This window comes from Vombatus ursinus, unplaced genomic scaffold (assembly GCF_900497805.2).
Source record: "Vombatus ursinus unplaced genomic scaffold, bare-nosed wombat genome assembly UNPS02014768.1, whole genome shotgun sequence".
NCBI classification, from domain to species: domain Eukaryota; kingdom Metazoa; phylum Chordata; class Mammalia; order Diprotodontia; family Vombatidae; genus Vombatus; species Vombatus ursinus.
The window spans coordinates 23,816,189-23,834,404 of record NW_020954546.1 but is presented as its reverse complement, the minus strand read 5'-3'; the positions used below and the strand labels follow the sequence as shown (position 1 = coordinate 23,834,404).

Here is an 18,216-nt window from a genome sequence, read left to right as displayed (position 1 = left end):
AGGGGAGGAGGGCTGGAGGAGCGGACGCGGGCGCAGCCGAGGAGGCCAGAGGCGGAGTGGGGACTGCGGGCTGGGCGGCCGCGCGCGGGGCTTAGCCGCGCTGCCGTTTGTGCGCTGGCGCCCGCGCCACAATCGTCGGGAGCGGGCCTCACGGGCGCGGCGCGAGCCCGCGAGGGAGGCGGGGAGCGGGCAGCCCCGCAGGGCAGCGCCGCCGCCGGGGACCGGAGCCGCCGCAGCCGCCGCCATCGCCATCGCCATGGACCTAGGTGAGCGAGCTGGGCCGGGCCGGGCTGGGCCGTGCTGGGGTGGGGGGGCGGGGGGGCCCACGCTGGGCGCCTGCGCGGCCGCGCGCCTCCCCCCACCCCAGCCCCGGCTTCCGCGCTGGGCGCGGGCACGGCCGGGCATGCGTGCTGAGCCCTCGGCGCTCCCGCCTCAACCCCCGCGTCTCCAGCTGCGCGGAGAGGAACCCAGCGGGAGCTACGCGCCCGGAGGCGGGCTGGGGGGAGGCCGGGGCAGGAGGGGCCCCCGCGGGAAGAGGATGGGGGCCCACCGCGAGGAGGAAGGGACCCCACCACGTGCAGGGCTCCCGGCGCGGGCGCCTGAGACAGGGACGGGTCTCGGGCCGGAATCGCACCCCTCCCCCCTCGTAACAGACGAGAAAACCCACCCCCACCCCCGAAAGGAAACACGCAGGGGCGACACGGAGACCCCCGGCCTCCCGGAGGGGGTGCATCCAGACCCCTGGCAATGGAGGGGCCCTTGCCGCTTCCCCGTGCGACCTACCCCCCCCACGAAGCCTCTGCCGCCGTCCCCACTTGGGGCCCTGGAGCTCTTTACGGCGCTTGCTCGCAGCCCCTCGTGCTGCCCTAGGGCGCTGTGGGCCCCGCTTCACCTGGGGGCCCTGGGGAGCACGCGAGAGCATCACCCCCCCACCCCCCCCTCCTGGAGGCCTCCACCCACCCCACATCACCCCACGTGAAAGTGAGACCCAGGGAGACCCTGAGGCCGCTCTGTGCCCGGGCTCCAGCCCTTCCTAATGAGCCCCAGTGATGGGTCAGACGTCGGAATGGGGAGGGAGGAAAGGAGGACAGAAAGGGTTCTCTCTTCCACCCGAAGTCTGAGTTGATAACATCTAAATGCAAAGATCAGAGAGAGGTCAGGGCTGGAAACAGATTGGAAATTGTTCACGTGGGGTGATAGTTGAAACTATAAAGGGTGAGTTCTCCGTGGGAAGGCATAGAGGAGAGTGGTGAAGAGTGAACTTTGAGGACTACCTACGGTTAGGGGGCGGGAGAAGGTAGAAGAGAAGGCAGAGAGAGAGAAGGAATGAGAATCATCAGAATTAGGCATAGCATTATGGAAGGCAAAGGAAGTCAGGAGGTTAGCATGCTGCAGAGGGATCCAGCCAAGAAAATGAGGGACACACACGCACACACGCGTGCGCTGTAGTGTCTGGCCTTCAATTCCATAAAATCAGAGGGTCAGACCGGATGGCCCCTGAGGTCCTTTCCAGTTTCAACTGTGACCCTCAGATGGGTTGATTTGGAGGCCAGGTCCATTTTCAGTAGAAAAATAAAGACGGAAGGGAATCTGAAAAGTCTAGGGAGGCAAGTGGGGTGTTAGAATTCCATGAAGCCCTGGAGTGTCCAGCAGGCCACATCCGGGTCAAGTTTGGCCTTGAAGGTAAGGAGAAACCCCAGCACCCTCTTGTAGAACCAGTCAGTCAAGAAAGATCTATTTAAAAGTGCCTACTATGTGCCAGGCTCTCTGCTAGGCATTAGATATACAGACACAGCGAATGAAACAATCCCTGCTCAAGTTCTAATCAGGCGAACACCAACGGCATAGATGAATGTATGCAAAATAAATACAAATAAGATATGGGAGGGTCATCACCATGGAAAGGCACTGCTGGAGCTGGTCTTGAAGGAGGTGAGGGACTCCAGGGTGGTGGGGGCCGCACCAAAGAGGCAGAGACGGGGAGCCCTCAGGTTCACTGAGGGAGGGCAAGACCCAAACTCAGCCACGTCTCTGCTGGTGGTGTGCCTCAAAGAAACCATCTGGGGGAAGCTTTCCCTTATCCAAGAAATAACCCCCACAAGAAAAGGTTTTGGCATCCACACGTAATTTCACGCGGGTTCTCGAAAAAGGAGTCTCCGCCATTTTCTGTCTGTGAAGAAGATGCAGGAATAGCTTCAGGCATGTTTTTGGTTTCGTACTGACGCCTCAGCTCTGCCAGGGTATCCTGGACAGGCCTGGAGTTAGCTAAGCGAGCTTTCCTTGATAGAAAAGAGATTCTGGAGGGTTGAGTGGTTCCTTGAAATCCATGAGCCTCTCTGAAACCTTGTTAGGGATATATAGGAAAGCACAAATAAATGGTGGCTCCAGCTGGCCCTGTTAGCCAGGTTTCTGTAATGTTTCCAGGTGGCAGTGGGGCAGAGCCACCTGAAGTCAGCAGGAGGTGCCAATTCAGTGCATGCGAGAATGCTCCTTGGCATGTGAAGCCCATTTTAGATGGCCATTTCCTTAAGAAGACAGGGTGTGTTTCCAGGAAACCTTTTGTTTATTGTCCTGAAAGATTTGTCTCTGCTCATCCTGTATGTTTACCTTTTGCACAGGACCCTTGAGTATCTGTGAAGAAACAACCATTCTTCATGGGGGATTCCTGCTGGCCGAGCAGCTGTTCAGCCCGAAGGCTCTGGCAGAACTCAAGAAGTCTGACTGGGAGCAAGTTGGACAGCCCATCATTGAAGCCTTGCGAGAGATCTCCTCTGCAATCGCCCAGTCCCACCCCCAGGCCTGGACCAAGAAAGCTTTGATCATCATCTGGGCCAAGGTCCTCCAGCCCTGCCCCGTCACACCTTCAGACACAGATGCTCAGTGGCAAGAAGACATCTTCTTTTCAGTGGGAAACATGATCCCCACCATCAACCACACCATCCTTTTTGAGTTGCTCAAGTCCCTCGAGGCGTCGGGGCTGTTCATCCAGCTCTTGATGGCCCTGCCTTCCAACATCTGCCGCTCAGAACTGGAACGTTTTGTGGAGCACGTGGCCAGTGACACGTCCTTAGAAGACGTAACCTTCTTTTTGGATGTCTGGTGGGAAATGATGAAGCACAAAGTGGACCCGAAGGACCCCCTGCTCACCCAGTTTCGGACAATGGCACACAAGTACCTCTCATCTTCAGATGAATTCTCCCATCCACCCAAGAGGTTCAAGGCCGACCCAGATGCCTGCCCGATCATGTCTCTGTTGGAGGTGCTGCTGGACGGCCTCAAGCAGATCCAGAACAACATCACGGCCCCCAGCCTGAAGTGCTGTGCCGTGGCTAACCTGGCCGACATGCTAACCGTCTTTGCCTTGGTGGAGGAAGACCCACGCGAGCTGTCGATCACTGTGTACTTGGACAAGCTCGCAACTCTCATCTCCCTGTGGAATTCTGACACCCAGAACCCTTACCACCAGCAGGGCCTGGCCGAGAAGGTGAAGGAGGCCGAGCGGGACGTGAGCCTGACCTCACTGGCCAAGCTGCCCAACGAGATGCTCTTCGTCGGCTTTGGGTACCTGCACAGCCTGTTGCAGCAGTGGGGGGAGGAGCTGCAGGCCATGCTCAACAGCAGCCAGAGGCTGAGTTACGGGAGCTATCGCCTGTGTGACAGCCTGACCTCTTTCAACCAGAACCTGGAGGGCTACCTGGACACCAGGGATCTCTCGAAGGAGGAGGGCCAGATGGTCTCGGAGCTGGCCGAGTGCGTGAAGAACTTCTTGAGGAAGACCACCCCAACTCTGAAGGGCAGGGGCTCAGAGGACATCACTGCCTCGATCGCCATGGCCATCATAGGGCAGAAGATGGACCGGCACATGGAGATGTGCTACATCTTTGCCTCTGAGAAGAAGTGGGCTTTCTCAGCCGAGTGGCTGGACTGCCTTGGGAGTAACAAAGCCCTTTTCCGGGAGCCAGGCTTAGTATTGAAGCTGCTGGAAACGGTCACGACAGTCGACACGTCAGGCCGAGAGGTCCCCGAAGCGCAGGCAGAAGAAGTCACCAACTTGATTCTGGACTGTTACTCCGAGCTCTCTCTGCTGGACAAAAACAAAGTGCTGTCGGGCGTCTTGAGCTCCTGGGGGTGGAAGGGCCTCTCGGAGAAGCTGGTCACTTACATGGAGGGTTTCCAGGAGGACCTGAACACAGCTTTCAACCAGATCACCCAGAGTGCCTCCGAGCAAGGCCTTGCCAAAGCCATCGGGTCCGTGGCCAGGCTGATCGTGCTGCACCCAGAGGCCACGGTGAAGAAGATGTGCAGCCTTGCCATGGTCAATCTTGGGGCTCACAGGTTCCTGGCTCAGATCCTGAGTGCCTTCCCTGCCCTCAGGTTCACTGAGGGAGAGCAGGACCCAAACTCAGCCACCTCTCTGCTGGTGGCGTGTCTCAAAGAAACCATCTGGGGGAAGCTTTCATCAGCCAAGGAGGAGAAGCAGTTTTTGGAGTTTCTTAGCTACCTAATGAATCCCCCAGAGCAAGAGAATAGCACCATCCCCTTGACCCCTCTTCTGGCGCCTGAGGAGGTAATTAAAGCGTTTGTCCTACCTTACTTGATGCTGCATGTGGAAGAGGTGGACCTTTGTCTCAAGATCTTCATTCAGGCTCTGGAAGCAAAGCCACGCTCCGATGGCTCCTCACTCCTTTCCTGTTCCCCGTTTCCCCTCCTCTTCACTCTGTGCCAGCTGCTAGACAGCTACACCAAGTATTGGCAGCACCCCAAGGCCAAGCGGCACCTCTCATTGGACTCTAAAGATTTGGTGATCGGCATTCTGGAGCAGCTCTGTGAGGCAGTGCTGCCCAAGGAAGAGAACCCCAGTCCAGAGAACTGGACTAAGTCCCTGTCCTGGCTCCACCGAAAGACGGAGCAGCTTGACTGGACGGTGGGCCTGCGGCTGCGGACTGTCTTTAAGGGTCATTTTAAGTGTGAAGTGCCAGCCACGCTCTTTGAGATCTGCAAGCTTTCCGAGGATGACTGGACCTCACAGAATCACCTGGCCTACGGGCCTGGCACGGGCCTTCTGGCCTGGATGGAGTGCTGCTGTATCTCTGTTGACACTTGTGAGCACATGCTCTCCCTCCTAGCTGTGGATACAGGCAACCCCGAGGAGGTCAGCTTCTTCAGCAAGGGCTTCCTCGTGGCCTTGGTGCAAGTCTTACCTTGGTGCAGCCCCAACGAGTGGAAATGCCTGCACCAGCTGACCAAGAGTCTTTTGCAAAAACAACTGTTGCACGTCCCGTACAGTCTCGAGTATGTTCAGTTTGTTCCACTGCTCAACCTGAAACCCTTTGCCCAAGAGCTGCAGCTCTCTGTGCTCTTCTTGAGAGGTTTCCAGTTCCTTTGCAGCCCCAGCTGTTCCAACTGGCTTCCTGCCGAAGGCTGGAGCCACGTGGTCAAGCTCATTTGCAGCAGCCTGACCAGTCTGCTCGACTCCATCAAGGTCCAGTCTCTGTGCCCATGGGCGCAAGGACAGGAGGAAGACTTGACACAGGAAACCTTGTTTGTTTACACTCAGCTCTTCTGTCACATCCTCCACATCATGGCCATGCTTCCTGAGGAGGTCTGTGAGCCCCTCTATGTTCTAGCCCTGGAGATCCTCTCTTACTATGAAGTCCTGAGCAAAAGTGACACATCTGCAAATGCCCTGCTCCGGAAGGCAAATGAGCAGCACTTCCTCAAATCCATTGCCGAGAACGTCGGCCCGAGGGAGCAACGGAAAACCTTACTACAGAAGATCAACAGCTTTTGATGACCCACACCAGGAAATGTTGGTCTTCCGTGGAAGTGAGGCAGACTTGCAGCAGATGGGATGCACAGGCTTCCTTTCACAATCCTAGGAGATAGGAGAGGCAAGAGGCACCAAGGGTGCGGTGTGTAAAGAAGAAGAAAATACTTTCTTGGGCATTTGTAATAGTTACAATAAAATTTACCTTTTCTTTTGAACCTTTCCCATCCTTTTATAATTGGTCCCAAAGCACCACTCCTAGGCTCCAACACCCTCTGAAATCCTCCTCACTGGACTCATTGCAGCCTCAAGTCACGCTGCAGAGGATCCTCTTTGGCCATGACCAGACCTCTTGATCCATTGCCCAACAAGTGAGCAAATGGATTAGTCCACAGGTTACGAGGCGGGGAGGGATGGGAGAAGTTGTTTTAAGTGTAACATGAGTGCTGATGGCATCAAGGAGGATGCTCTTTGTTGTGTAGGGCAGCAGCAATAAAAGTTAACTCTTACCAGGCTTGTTCTTTGGAAATCCAGAGTTTGGCTGTCATTGTGGCCAGAGCTTGATTGCTGATTTCCTCACTGAGATCAGACTGAAGGGAAATGGGACAGCTGGGACCCTCCACCCACCAGTGCCCACCACGACCACATTGGGAGCTGGCCTAGGCTGCAGGATATCCCTCTTAGACTGAGGCAAGATAATCCTGAAGATACTCAGGTATGTTCTGAGATAAAAGAGAAGCAGAGACAGTCGAATGTTTTAAAAAGAAATTTTTATTGATGTCTTTCATAATGAGAGTAAGTAGGAAAAACATGAATGCGATTTAATCTCCATGAGGGAATTTTTTCTTTCAGATAAATTATCAGTAAACAAAACATCAAGACAAGCCTAAAACTTGTATAGCGTTTTATAGGTTCAGAAAAACAGCACCCATTAGACTGAGACAGACAGCAAGAGTCTGAAACAAGTCATTACTGTTAAATAAACTGCCACTTTTAAAAGACAATGGAATCACAACTGATGGGAAGATAACCTTATTTTTTAAAAAAGTCCCAATACTTTGCCACGGCATAATTCCTAAAACATCCTGTTTTTATGAGGAATGTTTAGAGTTGGTACCTGGGTTTCCTATTGAAAGGTAGCTGGTGACAAGGGGGGTTGACCATGTGGAGAGGAGGACCCAGCGATCATTTGGGCCTGGGTATTTGTGTTAAGACTCCTTTCTAGGGTAGCTGTCAAGGACACATGGTTTCTGGTCAGAACGCTCGGTTATAAGGAAAATAGGAAAAACATTTAGTAGTCCAGACATGAATTTTTTCTAAGCCCACTGGAATCTCATCTTGAGAACAATGTGAGCCGTAGTTTGGGGAGCTGTTAAGATCCTGTGTTTTACTAGAAGTCAGGCAGTCCTGTGCATATGGACAGAGAACAGACTGGATGCAAGGGAGAAGTACGAGGAGAGTGGGGTTTACCATTTAATGGTCCTAATTTCCCTAACTTGACTTGCAAACTTGAAACAGACACAGCTGGTGTCCTGTAAAAATCGTGGGCTCCTTGGTACTATTCTCTCTCCATCCCAGCCCAGGGGATGGTGGATGTGAGTGGTAAAACGTTGGCACCAGGGGAAGAGTGAAGGGAAATAGGGGTACTTGAAACTTGGGATGTCAGCTTAGGAAAGGAAAAAAAAAACTGCTGCCCCAGTTCTTCTGGCCCCTTATTCTCAGAATGTACACAGGTAATCAGCAAAATGTTGCTTTGGTCCTGCTGGTCCAGCATCGGCTGTTCCGTGATCAAAGGAGGTGAGCAAAAGGATGTGTAAAAACCAGACTACAGTCAGTGTGCAAATAGCCTAGCAGAGGCTACCTTGTCACCAGATCTATATGTCTTGTCTCCCCCAAACTTCTGTGGTACCTGCTGCACAGCTTTTTGAGATCAGACCCCAGCAGTGTCCTCAGAGCTAACAGAAACCATCTGGTGATTGGCAGCCATATGCCAGATTCCTCAGCTACTCATATACCACAACCTAATACCCTAGTTGTTATCCATGAGAATGTACTTCTGTTAAAAAGGCAGCATAGGGAGGAAATGTGATTGTTCCTTATAAAACCCAACCCCTCCACCTCGCTATTACCTCCCAGAAAAGAGAGGCCTTCCAGGGCCCATATAGTTCCATGGAATGTGGAGGAGGCAGGTAGTGTGGGAAGATACCCTTTCTTCTGCATCTCCTGGGTCATGGGCTCCACTAACTGTCCCTTTTGGCCTGAGAAATGTCAAACATCTGGGCTGCCTTCCTGCAGAGCAGAGCAAACCAGTACAGCTGGGGCAAGATGAGGAGGGCATTGATGACGTTGCAAAGAAAGGGTATGTGGAATGGTGTCTGCAGCAAGCTTAGCTCCTTCTGTTGGCCATAGGACCAGTACATGAAGGGGAAGACGAGGATGCGGAAGAGAAAGAAGGTCCCCAGTGTCAGGACTCCGTTCAACTTGTACGCAAACGTGCGCTGCTTCTTCCACTGCAGAAGGAGAGGGAGTGGAAAGAAAAAAGGTTCACCAGGCGGCTAGAGCTGGTCGAGTTACCCCTTTGCCTTTTCTGCTTGGGTTCAATGGCAAAAAAGGTCATTGGGGGAGCCCTTGGATACCAAAGGGCTACTGGGAACGCCTGTATTCTGGAGATCCTTTGGACTCAACCAAAGGTGGCAGTCATTACTTGGATTGAATTGAATGTGTGTGTATCGTATATACATAGAACATACACATATGTGCTTATAGACACATTTTATACACATACACATATACATATACTGGGGGGGGGAGTCCTCAAAGTTTTAGTGCAGTTTTAAGCTATTAAGACTTAAAACTGCACTAAGACTTTGGGGTCCCCTATATATACATATACACACACATCTATATACTCTAGCACTTCAATGGGGTGTGTGTATATATATACACATACTACATGTAGTACATATAAAATATAAAATATAGTCCCTCCTTAAGATATAGTCTACATGTAGAGTATGCCTACATATATGTGCATATGTGTTTATATACATATGTGTATGTGTGTGTGTATATGTGTATATATAAATGCTGTCATTAGGGTCCAAGTATTTGACAGGTTATCACATGGAAGAGGGGTCAGGCTTATTCTGCCCCAGAAGACAATTAGCCCAAGGGGAGGAGATACAGAGACAACTTTATGCCAGATATAAAAGGGGAGGAATCCTAACCATGAGAACTGTCCCAAACTGGACGAGTCTTCTCTGAAGGGCTGGGTGCCCCCTCCCTGGGGGCCTTCAAGCAAAAGCTCAATTCTTTATTGGGTTTGTTGTAGAAGGGATCGTAGAGCTCATGGGTAAGTAGACCCAGTGGGCTCTGAGGTTCCTCTCACCACTAAGATTCTGTGATCCAGTAGGAAGATCTGCTGACCAGAGTTGGGGACACACTTTAAGTTCTAGTGATGGGAATGACCCCCATGGAAATGCTCCTACAGGGAGCCCTAGGACAATGGGTCACCTGGTATGCCCTCCACCAGGACTCGGAACATAAGGCCATCCAGTGGATCTCCTGCCTCACTACTATACCCAAGGGCTTTCTTTGTGACTACAATTTATTGACAAAACAAGGTCCCTTTTTATAACTCTGTTATCCATTAAGTTACAGGATGATCTAGAGCAAACCACTTTCCTTCTCTGGGCCTCAGTTTCCTTATCTGTGGAACGAAAGGGTTGGGCTAGATGCTCTCATCAGTTCCCTTCCAGCTCTGACACGGATTCTTTACATACCAGGATCAGAATTTTGCCGAATGACACAAATGGAGTGCTGAATTCTGCTGTGAAGATACAGCCTACAAAGAAGTCGCCACGTTCTCCCCTTATTACCTGCAAGTGAGAAGACATCAGGACTTGAGCATCATGTGCCTTTGGAGATGAAACATGGCCGCAGAGTGCCAGGCAGGGTGTGTGAGCCAACCCAGCCAAGATGGCGAACCTTGGCCACAAAGAACAAATCAAAGGCTGAACATGGAAGTGGAGGCAAACAGTGCCTGAGCAGCTGCCATCCCTGGGAAATGATCTACACAGCCAGAGGACCACCATCTTTGCCAGGCAGGGGATCTAGGAACCCACTCACATGCCCACCATATGAGTTCATGGGAATCCAGTTCTAGCCAAACAAAAAACGGGTTTGCTCCTTGTTCTCCTGAAGGCTTCACCTTCATGGTAACAAAATATTAGGTCAATTCCATGAAAAGAAAGCAGCTACTTAGCATTATAAAGACACAACACTCAATCAGTTGACGTTTTCACTTTTTAAAATGATTATTGCATTATATATACAGAGAGCACAGGCTGCCTAGTGCTGTGGGAGATGAGGGCAGGAGTGGAGAGGCACAATTTGTGGATGGGGCCAATGTTAATTTTTCAAGTTTACTCAAACCTGACTGATGCTTTGTCGTGGCATGGAGATGATCCAGAGTTCTTGAAAGCCCTATTAGTGGAGCATATGCTAGTGGACACTGGTAGGTCTTACCTTGATGATGGATGCCTGCATCAAATGATGCGCCTGCTGGCTGAGGACAAACCTTGCTTAACAGTGAGAAGGTTGGCCAACGGGCGAATTCTTGAGCTATGATAACTCATGAAATGGACCCCAAAAACTCAAATTAAGGTTCTAGGCATACCATTGACATGGCTGGCATAAGGGGCTGGGCAGCCCCACTGGAGCCAGCCAAGTAAGGGAACAAATGAAACTGGAAAGGGAAAGGACATTGAGGCGCAGCTATGGTTCCATAGGCATGGATAATGTCCCCCACTCTTCTGGAACACAAGTTGCCTCTGCAATGATGGTGACACCATCCTGTGAACACTCACCTGTGTAATGGGTACAAGAACGATCAGAATGAAAATATGGTGCATGAGCATGAGGCGATCGTGCTTGAGGAAGTTCCTAAAGATGGCGAGAGAGTGTTTCTTATCCTCGCCTCTGTTTCGGTACCAGTAGCAAATGTACATAGCGCCTAGGTCGTAGGTCATGTATGGAATCAAAACCCATATATATTCGCGAGCAAGCCAGTGCCTAGAGGGAAGCACATGAACATTCTAAAAGCGGATTCTGTGAGCCTGGAACCCAAGGATCTGCCCACTCGTAACAGTGTGGCGTGATGCCGACCCACTTGCTACTTATATAGCGGTTATCGCTCCAAATGCTTGCCAGGAAAGAACTCTGAGTAAACAGTGAAGTGAAAATGCACAAGGAAGTTTTTGGACATCAGGCAACTCAGTGAAGGAGCCAAACATAGAAGCCAGAAATCTCAACATCAGTTGCTGCTTTTAAACAGGGCTGTCAGACGTTTCCCTTTCGTCTAGTTTAGCTGGTCCCTTGTAATGGACTTAACTGGCCTTCTGTGGTATGTCCAAGTTACCCACCCCTCAAAGTTGCCAACAGGCCCTTCTAAGAAACTGATGTGGGAATTAGATAGAAGTTCCTATTTCCACTTTAAGTCCAGCGGTGCTAACATGCCATTACTCAGTAGGCTGGAGTCTGAAAATCCCAAGCCTACATTTACACATCTCACAGTTCTCTCTCTCTCTCAAACATACCCACTGAGGTCCCACTAGAACACAGAACCCCAGCCCTGGGTGTGGCTATAACCTGTTGGGTGGCTTCTGTGGCAATTTTCCCTGTCATTCCAGCTCTGGTGCCACCTGTATATAACCAGTGTAAAATAACCAAGTTATGGCTGGTTATCCCAGAGGAGAGGGGCTGGTGTGAAAGATAAATGCCTGTGATGAGCTGCTTGTCACTCCCCTGAACGTCATAGATAGTGTAAGTCTTTCCCAAAGGGTCCTCTATTAATGCCCTAGGACAAAGTGGAATCAGGAGTGCCCACAGATGGCAGCTCCAGTGCCAGTTAGTGACTAACCATATATAAAAATTGTATATAATAATAAAAATCCAGTTTCTGTACCCTAGGAGAGATGGCAGCCATTTGGTGCAACTTTCCTATTGAGATGGTACCCAGACTTCCTGTTCCTTAATTGCACTATGAATAAACAATGGGAACTGCTATCTAGCCTGTAGTGAATGAAGTAGCTATAATGTGAATCAATTACCTGGACTTTGCTCATGCATTGATGGAGGAGGTGTGGTTGTTAGGGAGGTGGCTCTCTCGAGCCTGGTGGTTTGGGTGAAACAATTCCACAATTAGAATAACTACCCCCTTTGAAAATACAAGAAAGCTCCTGAAAGCCTAGTAAAAGCAAGAGGGGTCTGGCCTTTAAGGGGATGCCCTGGTAACACCATTATTTACCATAATGCAGAATTCCAGCTCTAGGGCAAAAGTCTTTAGAGATAACGAGTGACTTAACAAGACACAGGGTTTCTGGTCCTGGCACCCTTACTAATCAGCTCTGTGCATTTGGGCAAAGCCTTTCACTGCTCTGTGTCTTAGTCGCATTGAGAAAATGGCAACAATCCACCCTACTGAATTCACAAGGTTTTGGAGGTTCTAGTGAGCAAAAAATTTGAAAGAGACTAACTTATATGCAAGATTCAGCAGGGGGAGAGAAGTGCCCTCCAGTACTGCACTCATTAAAGAAAAATCAAAACAAAGAAGACAAAATGAAGTCTATGGTGGTGAAATGTTGGGGTATTTGTTGAAGATCTTTCAGGAGATTCAGGGGCTCTTACAGCATCCCTACATCATCAGTGTCAGATGATTGGATTTAGAGGTAGACATACTTTACCTGGAGTCTGTGAACTTGGATTGGGGAAAAAATGGCATCTTTATTTTCCCTAACCTCCAACTGAAATGGAGCAATTCTTCCATTATTTAAAATGGTCTGAGAAGGGGTCTGTGCCATTAAAAAGATTGTTAAGCTCTGATCTGGTCCAGCACTTCTTTAAACTGTGGTCTGAACCCCAGGATGAAGGAGTCTAGAGTGGAAAAAGTTTAAGGAGCCCTGATGTGTTCAATCCTCATTTTGCAGATGAGGAAACTGACCCACCAAGGTTTAACTGACTTTTCTAAGGTCACACAGTAAGAGAGCCAGGATCCATTTGAAGGCATGTTTACAGGCTTTTAAGCAAAGGCTGGGTGACCGCTCCTTGAGCATGTTAATAGTGGGGAGATTTGGCCTTAATGTCCTCTCAGGTCCTCTAGCCCTTCAATTCTGTGTTTCCACTACCCCATGTTGCCTGCTGCCTACATAAAAGGGTAAGCTTTTACAAATAGAAGGACGAAGGCATAAACCTGATATTTTTTCCTCCACAGAGATGAAGCCAAACTTGAAGCGTCTAAACTTGTGGCCTCCTGCTTTCTTTCTCTATGTCATGGTTCTATTAAGATCTTCCATCCCGGGTGGCTTGAAAATGAAGAGATCCAGATTCTCTAAAAAATTCAGACAATTTCAGCCAAAGAACTTAGTATGGGTTCTTTACCTGAGCCCATGAAATTTCTTTAAAAATTAAAAAAAAGGTAAAAATATTTAGTTATCTTTCAATCTAATTGGTTTCCTTCATAATTCTATATGTTTTATTTAATGCCTTTGATAAAGACTTCAGCACAAGATAGTGTGAAGGGAGTCATTGACAGCTGACAGAGTCCATTACACAAAAGGGTTAAGAAGCCATATCTTAAAGCAGTATGAAATTTTAGGTATTATTACCACTAAGAATCCCTATGACCAAGTAAAGTCCAGAATTTCTCCCCCATTCCCTTTGCCTCAAAAGGCTGATGTGGAAATGTTCTTATTTCAAATAGTTTACAGGAATTTGTAGCTTGCCCTTTTCCCTGTTTTTTTTCCCCACAAGCTGCACATCATGGCTTTAATTGCAGAAATTGATCATGTGTTTCTGCAATATGTAGCCTCCACTTAAGCCTTGGAACCAATATGGAGAGCAACTTAGGGTCACGGCAGCTCCTTCAGTCTATTTCAGTCCCTTTGGTTGGAAAGGGAGGCTTCAGAATCACCAGGACAAGATGAAAGCAGTTGGAGGACATTTTCCTTGGTGGTTCAGAGCTCTAGAGAGTCAGTAAATGACAATCTGAGGGACGGCAAGAATTTCAATGGCTACCTAGACCAGAAATCCTTCCTACCACATTCCCAACTGGTGCCAATCCAGCCTCCAACTGAAGACTCCAGCGACAGAAGATCCATGACCTTTCTGAGGCAGTCGGTCCCACTCTTGGACAGCCCCAGTTCTGAGGAAGTTTCTCCTCACATCTAGCCTAGACCTTCCTCACATGTAACCTCTGCTCCCATTCTCCCTATTGCTTCCTGTTACATCTAATCTCTCTTCCATCTAAAAGTCCTTCAGCTACTTAGAGGGCTTTCATGTCCCTCTATATCAGGGGCCCATGAACTTTTAAGTATTTTGATAACTATTTCAATATAACTGGTTTTCTTTGTTGTTGAGTTACGTCAGGCCCTTTGGGTTTTCTTGGCAGAGATCCTGGAGCAGTCTGGCATTTCCTTCTCCAGCTCATTTGACAGGTGAGGAAACTGAGGCCAATCAACAGGGTTGAGTGACTTGCCCAGGGTCACATAGCTAGTAAGTGTCCGAGGCAGGATTTGAACTCAGAGCTTGCTGACTCTAGGCCTGGTGCTATATTCACTGTACCACCTAGCTGCCTCCAGAACTAAAGACACTACTTACTTCCCAGATGTGGCCTGCCTAAGGGCACATAACTCAACTCCTTCTTTCTAGGCTGTACCTTCAAATCCAGCTTTCGTACAAACCGCTATTTAGCCACAGTCCCCCCATCCTGTATTTTTGGAACCCAAGGATATATCCCATTATGTTTATCTTTATTAGTAATAAATACTTAAGTTTACAAAGAGAGGAAACTCAACCCAGCCCAGAACTCCTGTGTATGAGAATCACAGCCTCATTTCTCTTACAATACACAGCCTATAGTAACATCACCTAGTTGCTTCTGAAGAGGTGATGGGAATCAAAGCATAAAACCCGAGGCCGTAAGAGGAATTCATCCTGAACGGCATGGATTCAAGCCTACAACAGATTGGCTCTGTGACTTTGGACCCTTTACCTTTCTGGGCCTCCTTTCCTTTGCAAAATGAAGGAGTCGAGAGATGACGGAGGGGTAATTACGTCACTGTAGGGAACTTCCTAAAACTCCCTGCACCAGTGCAGGTCAGCGCTTCATTTGTGATTACAATCTTTGTTGTCTGGGGCGCTGAGAGAGTAGGCCACAAATTTGTCCATTGTCACTCTAGTATTTGGCAGTCAGACCTTGATTCCTCTGCCTCTATCAGCCACTGTGTGGCAAAAATTACAACTCATTTTCTGTAACATTTTAAGGGTTTGCAAAGTGTTTTCCTTTCAACAAAACCACGAGGTGTGTCATGGAAGCATTCTCTGATCTTCAAATAGAGAAACAGATTCTGTGACTCATCCAAGGTCAAACAGCTAGTGTTAGAAAGCTAGTCTTTGAACATATATAGGTGTCATCTGATTCCAAGGTCAATTGTCTCTCCTGGACTTTCAGAAGACCTAGGTTCAAATCCAGACTATGGAACTTAAGACCTATATAATGACTTTGGGCAATCATCAAGACCTCAGTTTCCTCATCTGTAAAAGAGAATGAAATTCCTTTCCAGCTTTAACATACCTTTAAGTTCATTCTGCCCTTGTTAAAATCCATATGGAGATATGCTAGTCTCTATGGTAAAGCAAGTTCATCTTACAGAGCCCATTTCCAAATGAATGAGACCCGTGAAAAGCAATACCAGTGAAAGGCTTCCAAGATCAGTTTCCCACCACCATGGAATCTAGTCCAAAAGAATAAGAACTTGGGGCTGGGAAAAGTGATGCAGGAAGTGGAATGGGGGCAGCTAGGTGGTGCAGTGGATACAGCACCAGCCCTGAAGTCAGAAGGACCTGAATTCAAATCTGGCCTCAGACCAAACACTTGACACTTACTAGCTGTGTGACCCTGGGCAAGTCACTTAACCCCAATTGCCTAAAAAAAAAAAAAAAAAAGTGGAATGAAATATCCCAAAATGCCCTATTCAGCGGAGTCTCTGAAAACTCACAGCCACAGGTCACTCAAACCTAGACCTTCTAGTGGCTGTTTAAAACATGTTTTGAAGAATGAAGCACTATACTCCTGTGTATTGTGGACAGATGAGGACTTCTCCCACTTCCTGCCTCGTTTGGGATATGTCATACATGAGATGGTTCTCTGAAAAGGAGCCCAGGATGATCAAGAATCCAAGCTTTGCCAGGGATGAGAAGGTCTAGAGAAAAGGGCAGGGCAGCCGGTGTTGGGGAAGGTTATTTTTAATCTGAAAGATGTACCACATTGGCACTGCCAAGTGGCTGACTGAAGAAGAGGAGGCATTTAGAAGAATGAGGAGCCCCAATTCTCTATCCTAAAACATGTTTTCTAGAATCTTTGGTCTGAAGAAACGATAAATTTCTGCTCTCAGGAGAAAGATGGGGACTACAGATGTGGAATGCAATATATACCGTTAAGTACTGTCATATTATCTGCCAAATAACTATGTCTAAATGTTTTCTTTTGTTATAAAGTTCCTATTCCACACCTGTAGCACCCCCACCACCATGCAAAAGGAAGGACATATCACTTTGCTTTCTAAAAGCACCAAGTGTATCCCGTATACTGACCTATTTATTTATATCACAGCCCTGAAATTCTGCATTATTTCCCACGTGCAACTGGGGAAACCTCAGCTACATTTTTTTTTTTTTTTTGGCCTGGGATCACACTATCTCATGTTGGAGCCTGAGACTAAAATCTTCATTCTCATCTTTTTATTAGACCACATTTCTTTCAAAGACTGCCCCATTATGAGGCATTATCAATACCACCTAGGGCAGCTGGGTGAAGCGAATAGAGCATCCAGCCTGGAATCCCGAAGACCGGAGTTCAACTTCGACCTCAGACGCTAGCTGTGTGACCCTGGACAAGTCACTTAACCCTGTTGCCCTCGGTTACCTCATCTGTAAAATGAGCTGGAGAAGGAAATGGCAAACCACTCCAGGATCTCTGCCAAAGAAAACCTCCAAAAAAGGGGTCATAAAGAGTCGAACACCACTGAAAACAACTAAACAACATCAATACTCCCTGGTGTGTTCCCTGGAATTTCCTCACATCGTTCTTGAAGGTGGGAAAGGGAACTGGGTGAAAGGGAGGAGACGAGAAAGCCCTTCCTTAACTCCCATAATCAGTAGCCTAATGGTGGTACTGATAAAGGGGTGCCTGGAAGCCACTAATAAGCAGTCCCCACCCCAAAAGATCCCCTGCCGGGATGTTTACTCCTCTCCCACTGACATTAGCACTTACCTGCAGTTAACTACATCATTGCAGGACCAAAGGATGATGAGCCCAGAGACAGAAGCCAGGACAGCCTGGATTGAAGAAACTATCCTAACAGTAAAAGGGGAAAAAAGAGAGAGAGAGAGAGATGCTTCATCACCAATCCTGGGGAACTGCGAAGAGACGCTGATCTACTTCGGACTCCCCAACCCCTAAGGACGTCCCCACTCCCCGAAGAGCCACGGGCTAAACCTGCGGCATCAGTTCCTAAGAGACAGCAATCCCCGAGTCAATCCATTTTGGCCCCAAAGATTTGAGCAGTCCCCTGCCCTGCGCTATCCCCGCTGTCCCGGTGAGGGTCCGCGGAAAGGGTCGGCAGGCAGGAGGGAAGGAGAGCGAGAGGCAGACAGCTCACTTCGGCTTCCTGCCGGCCGCGCCACCCCCACCCCCCTCCCCCCGCCCCGCCTAGCACAGCATGGCGCGGACAGCTTGGGGTCCCTGGACCCCGCGCGTAATGGCCAGCGCCACCAAGAGCAGCAGCTGCTGCAGCATCTGGAGAGGCTGTCGCCGCGTACCTATTGCTGAACGTCAAGCAGTCGATGACCTTCCATTGGGGAAGCGCCTGGTGCAGCCCCCAGGCGCAGAGCACGAAGAAGCCGGGGAAGAAGATAGAGCCGCAAACCAGCGTCAGCAGCATTGGCGCAGTGGGTCCCCGGCCGGCCGCTCTGCGCTCTGGCCCTGTCGGTTCGGCTCAGCTCGGCTGGCTCAGCCCCGCTCCGGAGCCCAGCCCGGCCAGGCCCGGCGCGGTCCGCCCCGCCCCGCCCCGTCCCGTCCCGTCCCGTCCAGCCTGCCGCGCTCCTCCCACCGCCCACCTTCCTCCACCCCCCAGCTCCCTCTGCCCCGCGCCCCCGGAGCCCGTGGCCCCGCGTGACCAGAGCCCGCGGCCGGGATAGGAGCGCGGCCGCCTTCCCGCACTGGGCGGGCTCTGGCCGCCGGGCGCCCCGCTCCCGCTCGCCTAGCCGCGGCCGGAGGGGGAGCGGCGGGGCCCGGAGCCCGGGACGTGGCCGGCCACGGCCCGCAACACGCTACCCCGGCTACTGCTGCTGCACCCCACCCGCGCGCCTGGCCTAGCCCTGGCCAAAGACAG

At 50.0% G+C, this 18,216-nt stretch overlaps 2 protein-coding genes across 2 annotated transcripts; one reads left to right on the top strand and one right to left on the bottom strand.

Annotated features, from left to right (window-relative positions):
• Positions 1 to 217: 217 nt before the first annotated feature.
• Positions 218 to 6,276, top strand: GEMIN4 (gem nuclear organelle associated protein 4). Its single transcript, XM_027861655.1, has 2 exons — positions 218 to 266; positions 2,619 to 6,276. The coding sequence occupies exons 1-2, from the start codon at positions 257 to 259 to the stop codon at positions 5,789 to 5,791; spliced, it is 3,183 nt and encodes a 1,060-aa protein (XP_027717456.1). The 5' UTR covers positions 218 to 256; the 3' UTR covers positions 5,792 to 6,276.
• A 242-nt stretch (positions 6,277 to 6,518) lies between these two features.
• On the bottom strand, positions 6,519 to 17,826 carry FAM57A (family with sequence similarity 57 member A). Its single transcript, XM_027861656.1, has 5 exons — positions 17,645 to 17,826; positions 17,097 to 17,180; positions 10,636 to 10,840; positions 9,550 to 9,645; positions 6,519 to 8,277 (listed from the first exon to the last, which is right to left on the bottom strand). The coding sequence occupies exons 1-5, from the start codon at positions 17,764 to 17,766 to the stop codon at positions 8,008 to 8,010; spliced, it is 777 nt and encodes a 258-aa protein (XP_027717457.1). The 5' UTR covers positions 17,767 to 17,826; the 3' UTR covers positions 6,519 to 8,007.
• Between the last annotated feature and the right edge of the window lie 390 nt (positions 17,827 to 18,216).

Excerpts from the sequence above, each read along its gene's own strand:
- FAM57A (XM_027861656.1), bottom strand. The coding sequence starts at position 17,766 with ATGCTGCTGACGCTGGTTTGCGGCTCTATCTTCTTCCCCGGCTTCTTC. Across the intron at positions 10,841-17,096 it reads AATGATGTAGTTAACTGCAG|GCACTGGCTTGCTCGCGAAT; the intron begins GTAAGTGCTAAT and ends GCTTCCCTCTAG. Across the intron at positions 8,278-9,549 it reads TCGGCAAAATTCTGATCCTG|TGGAAGAAGCAGCGCACGTT; the intron begins GTATGTAAAGAA and ends CTCCTTCTGCAG.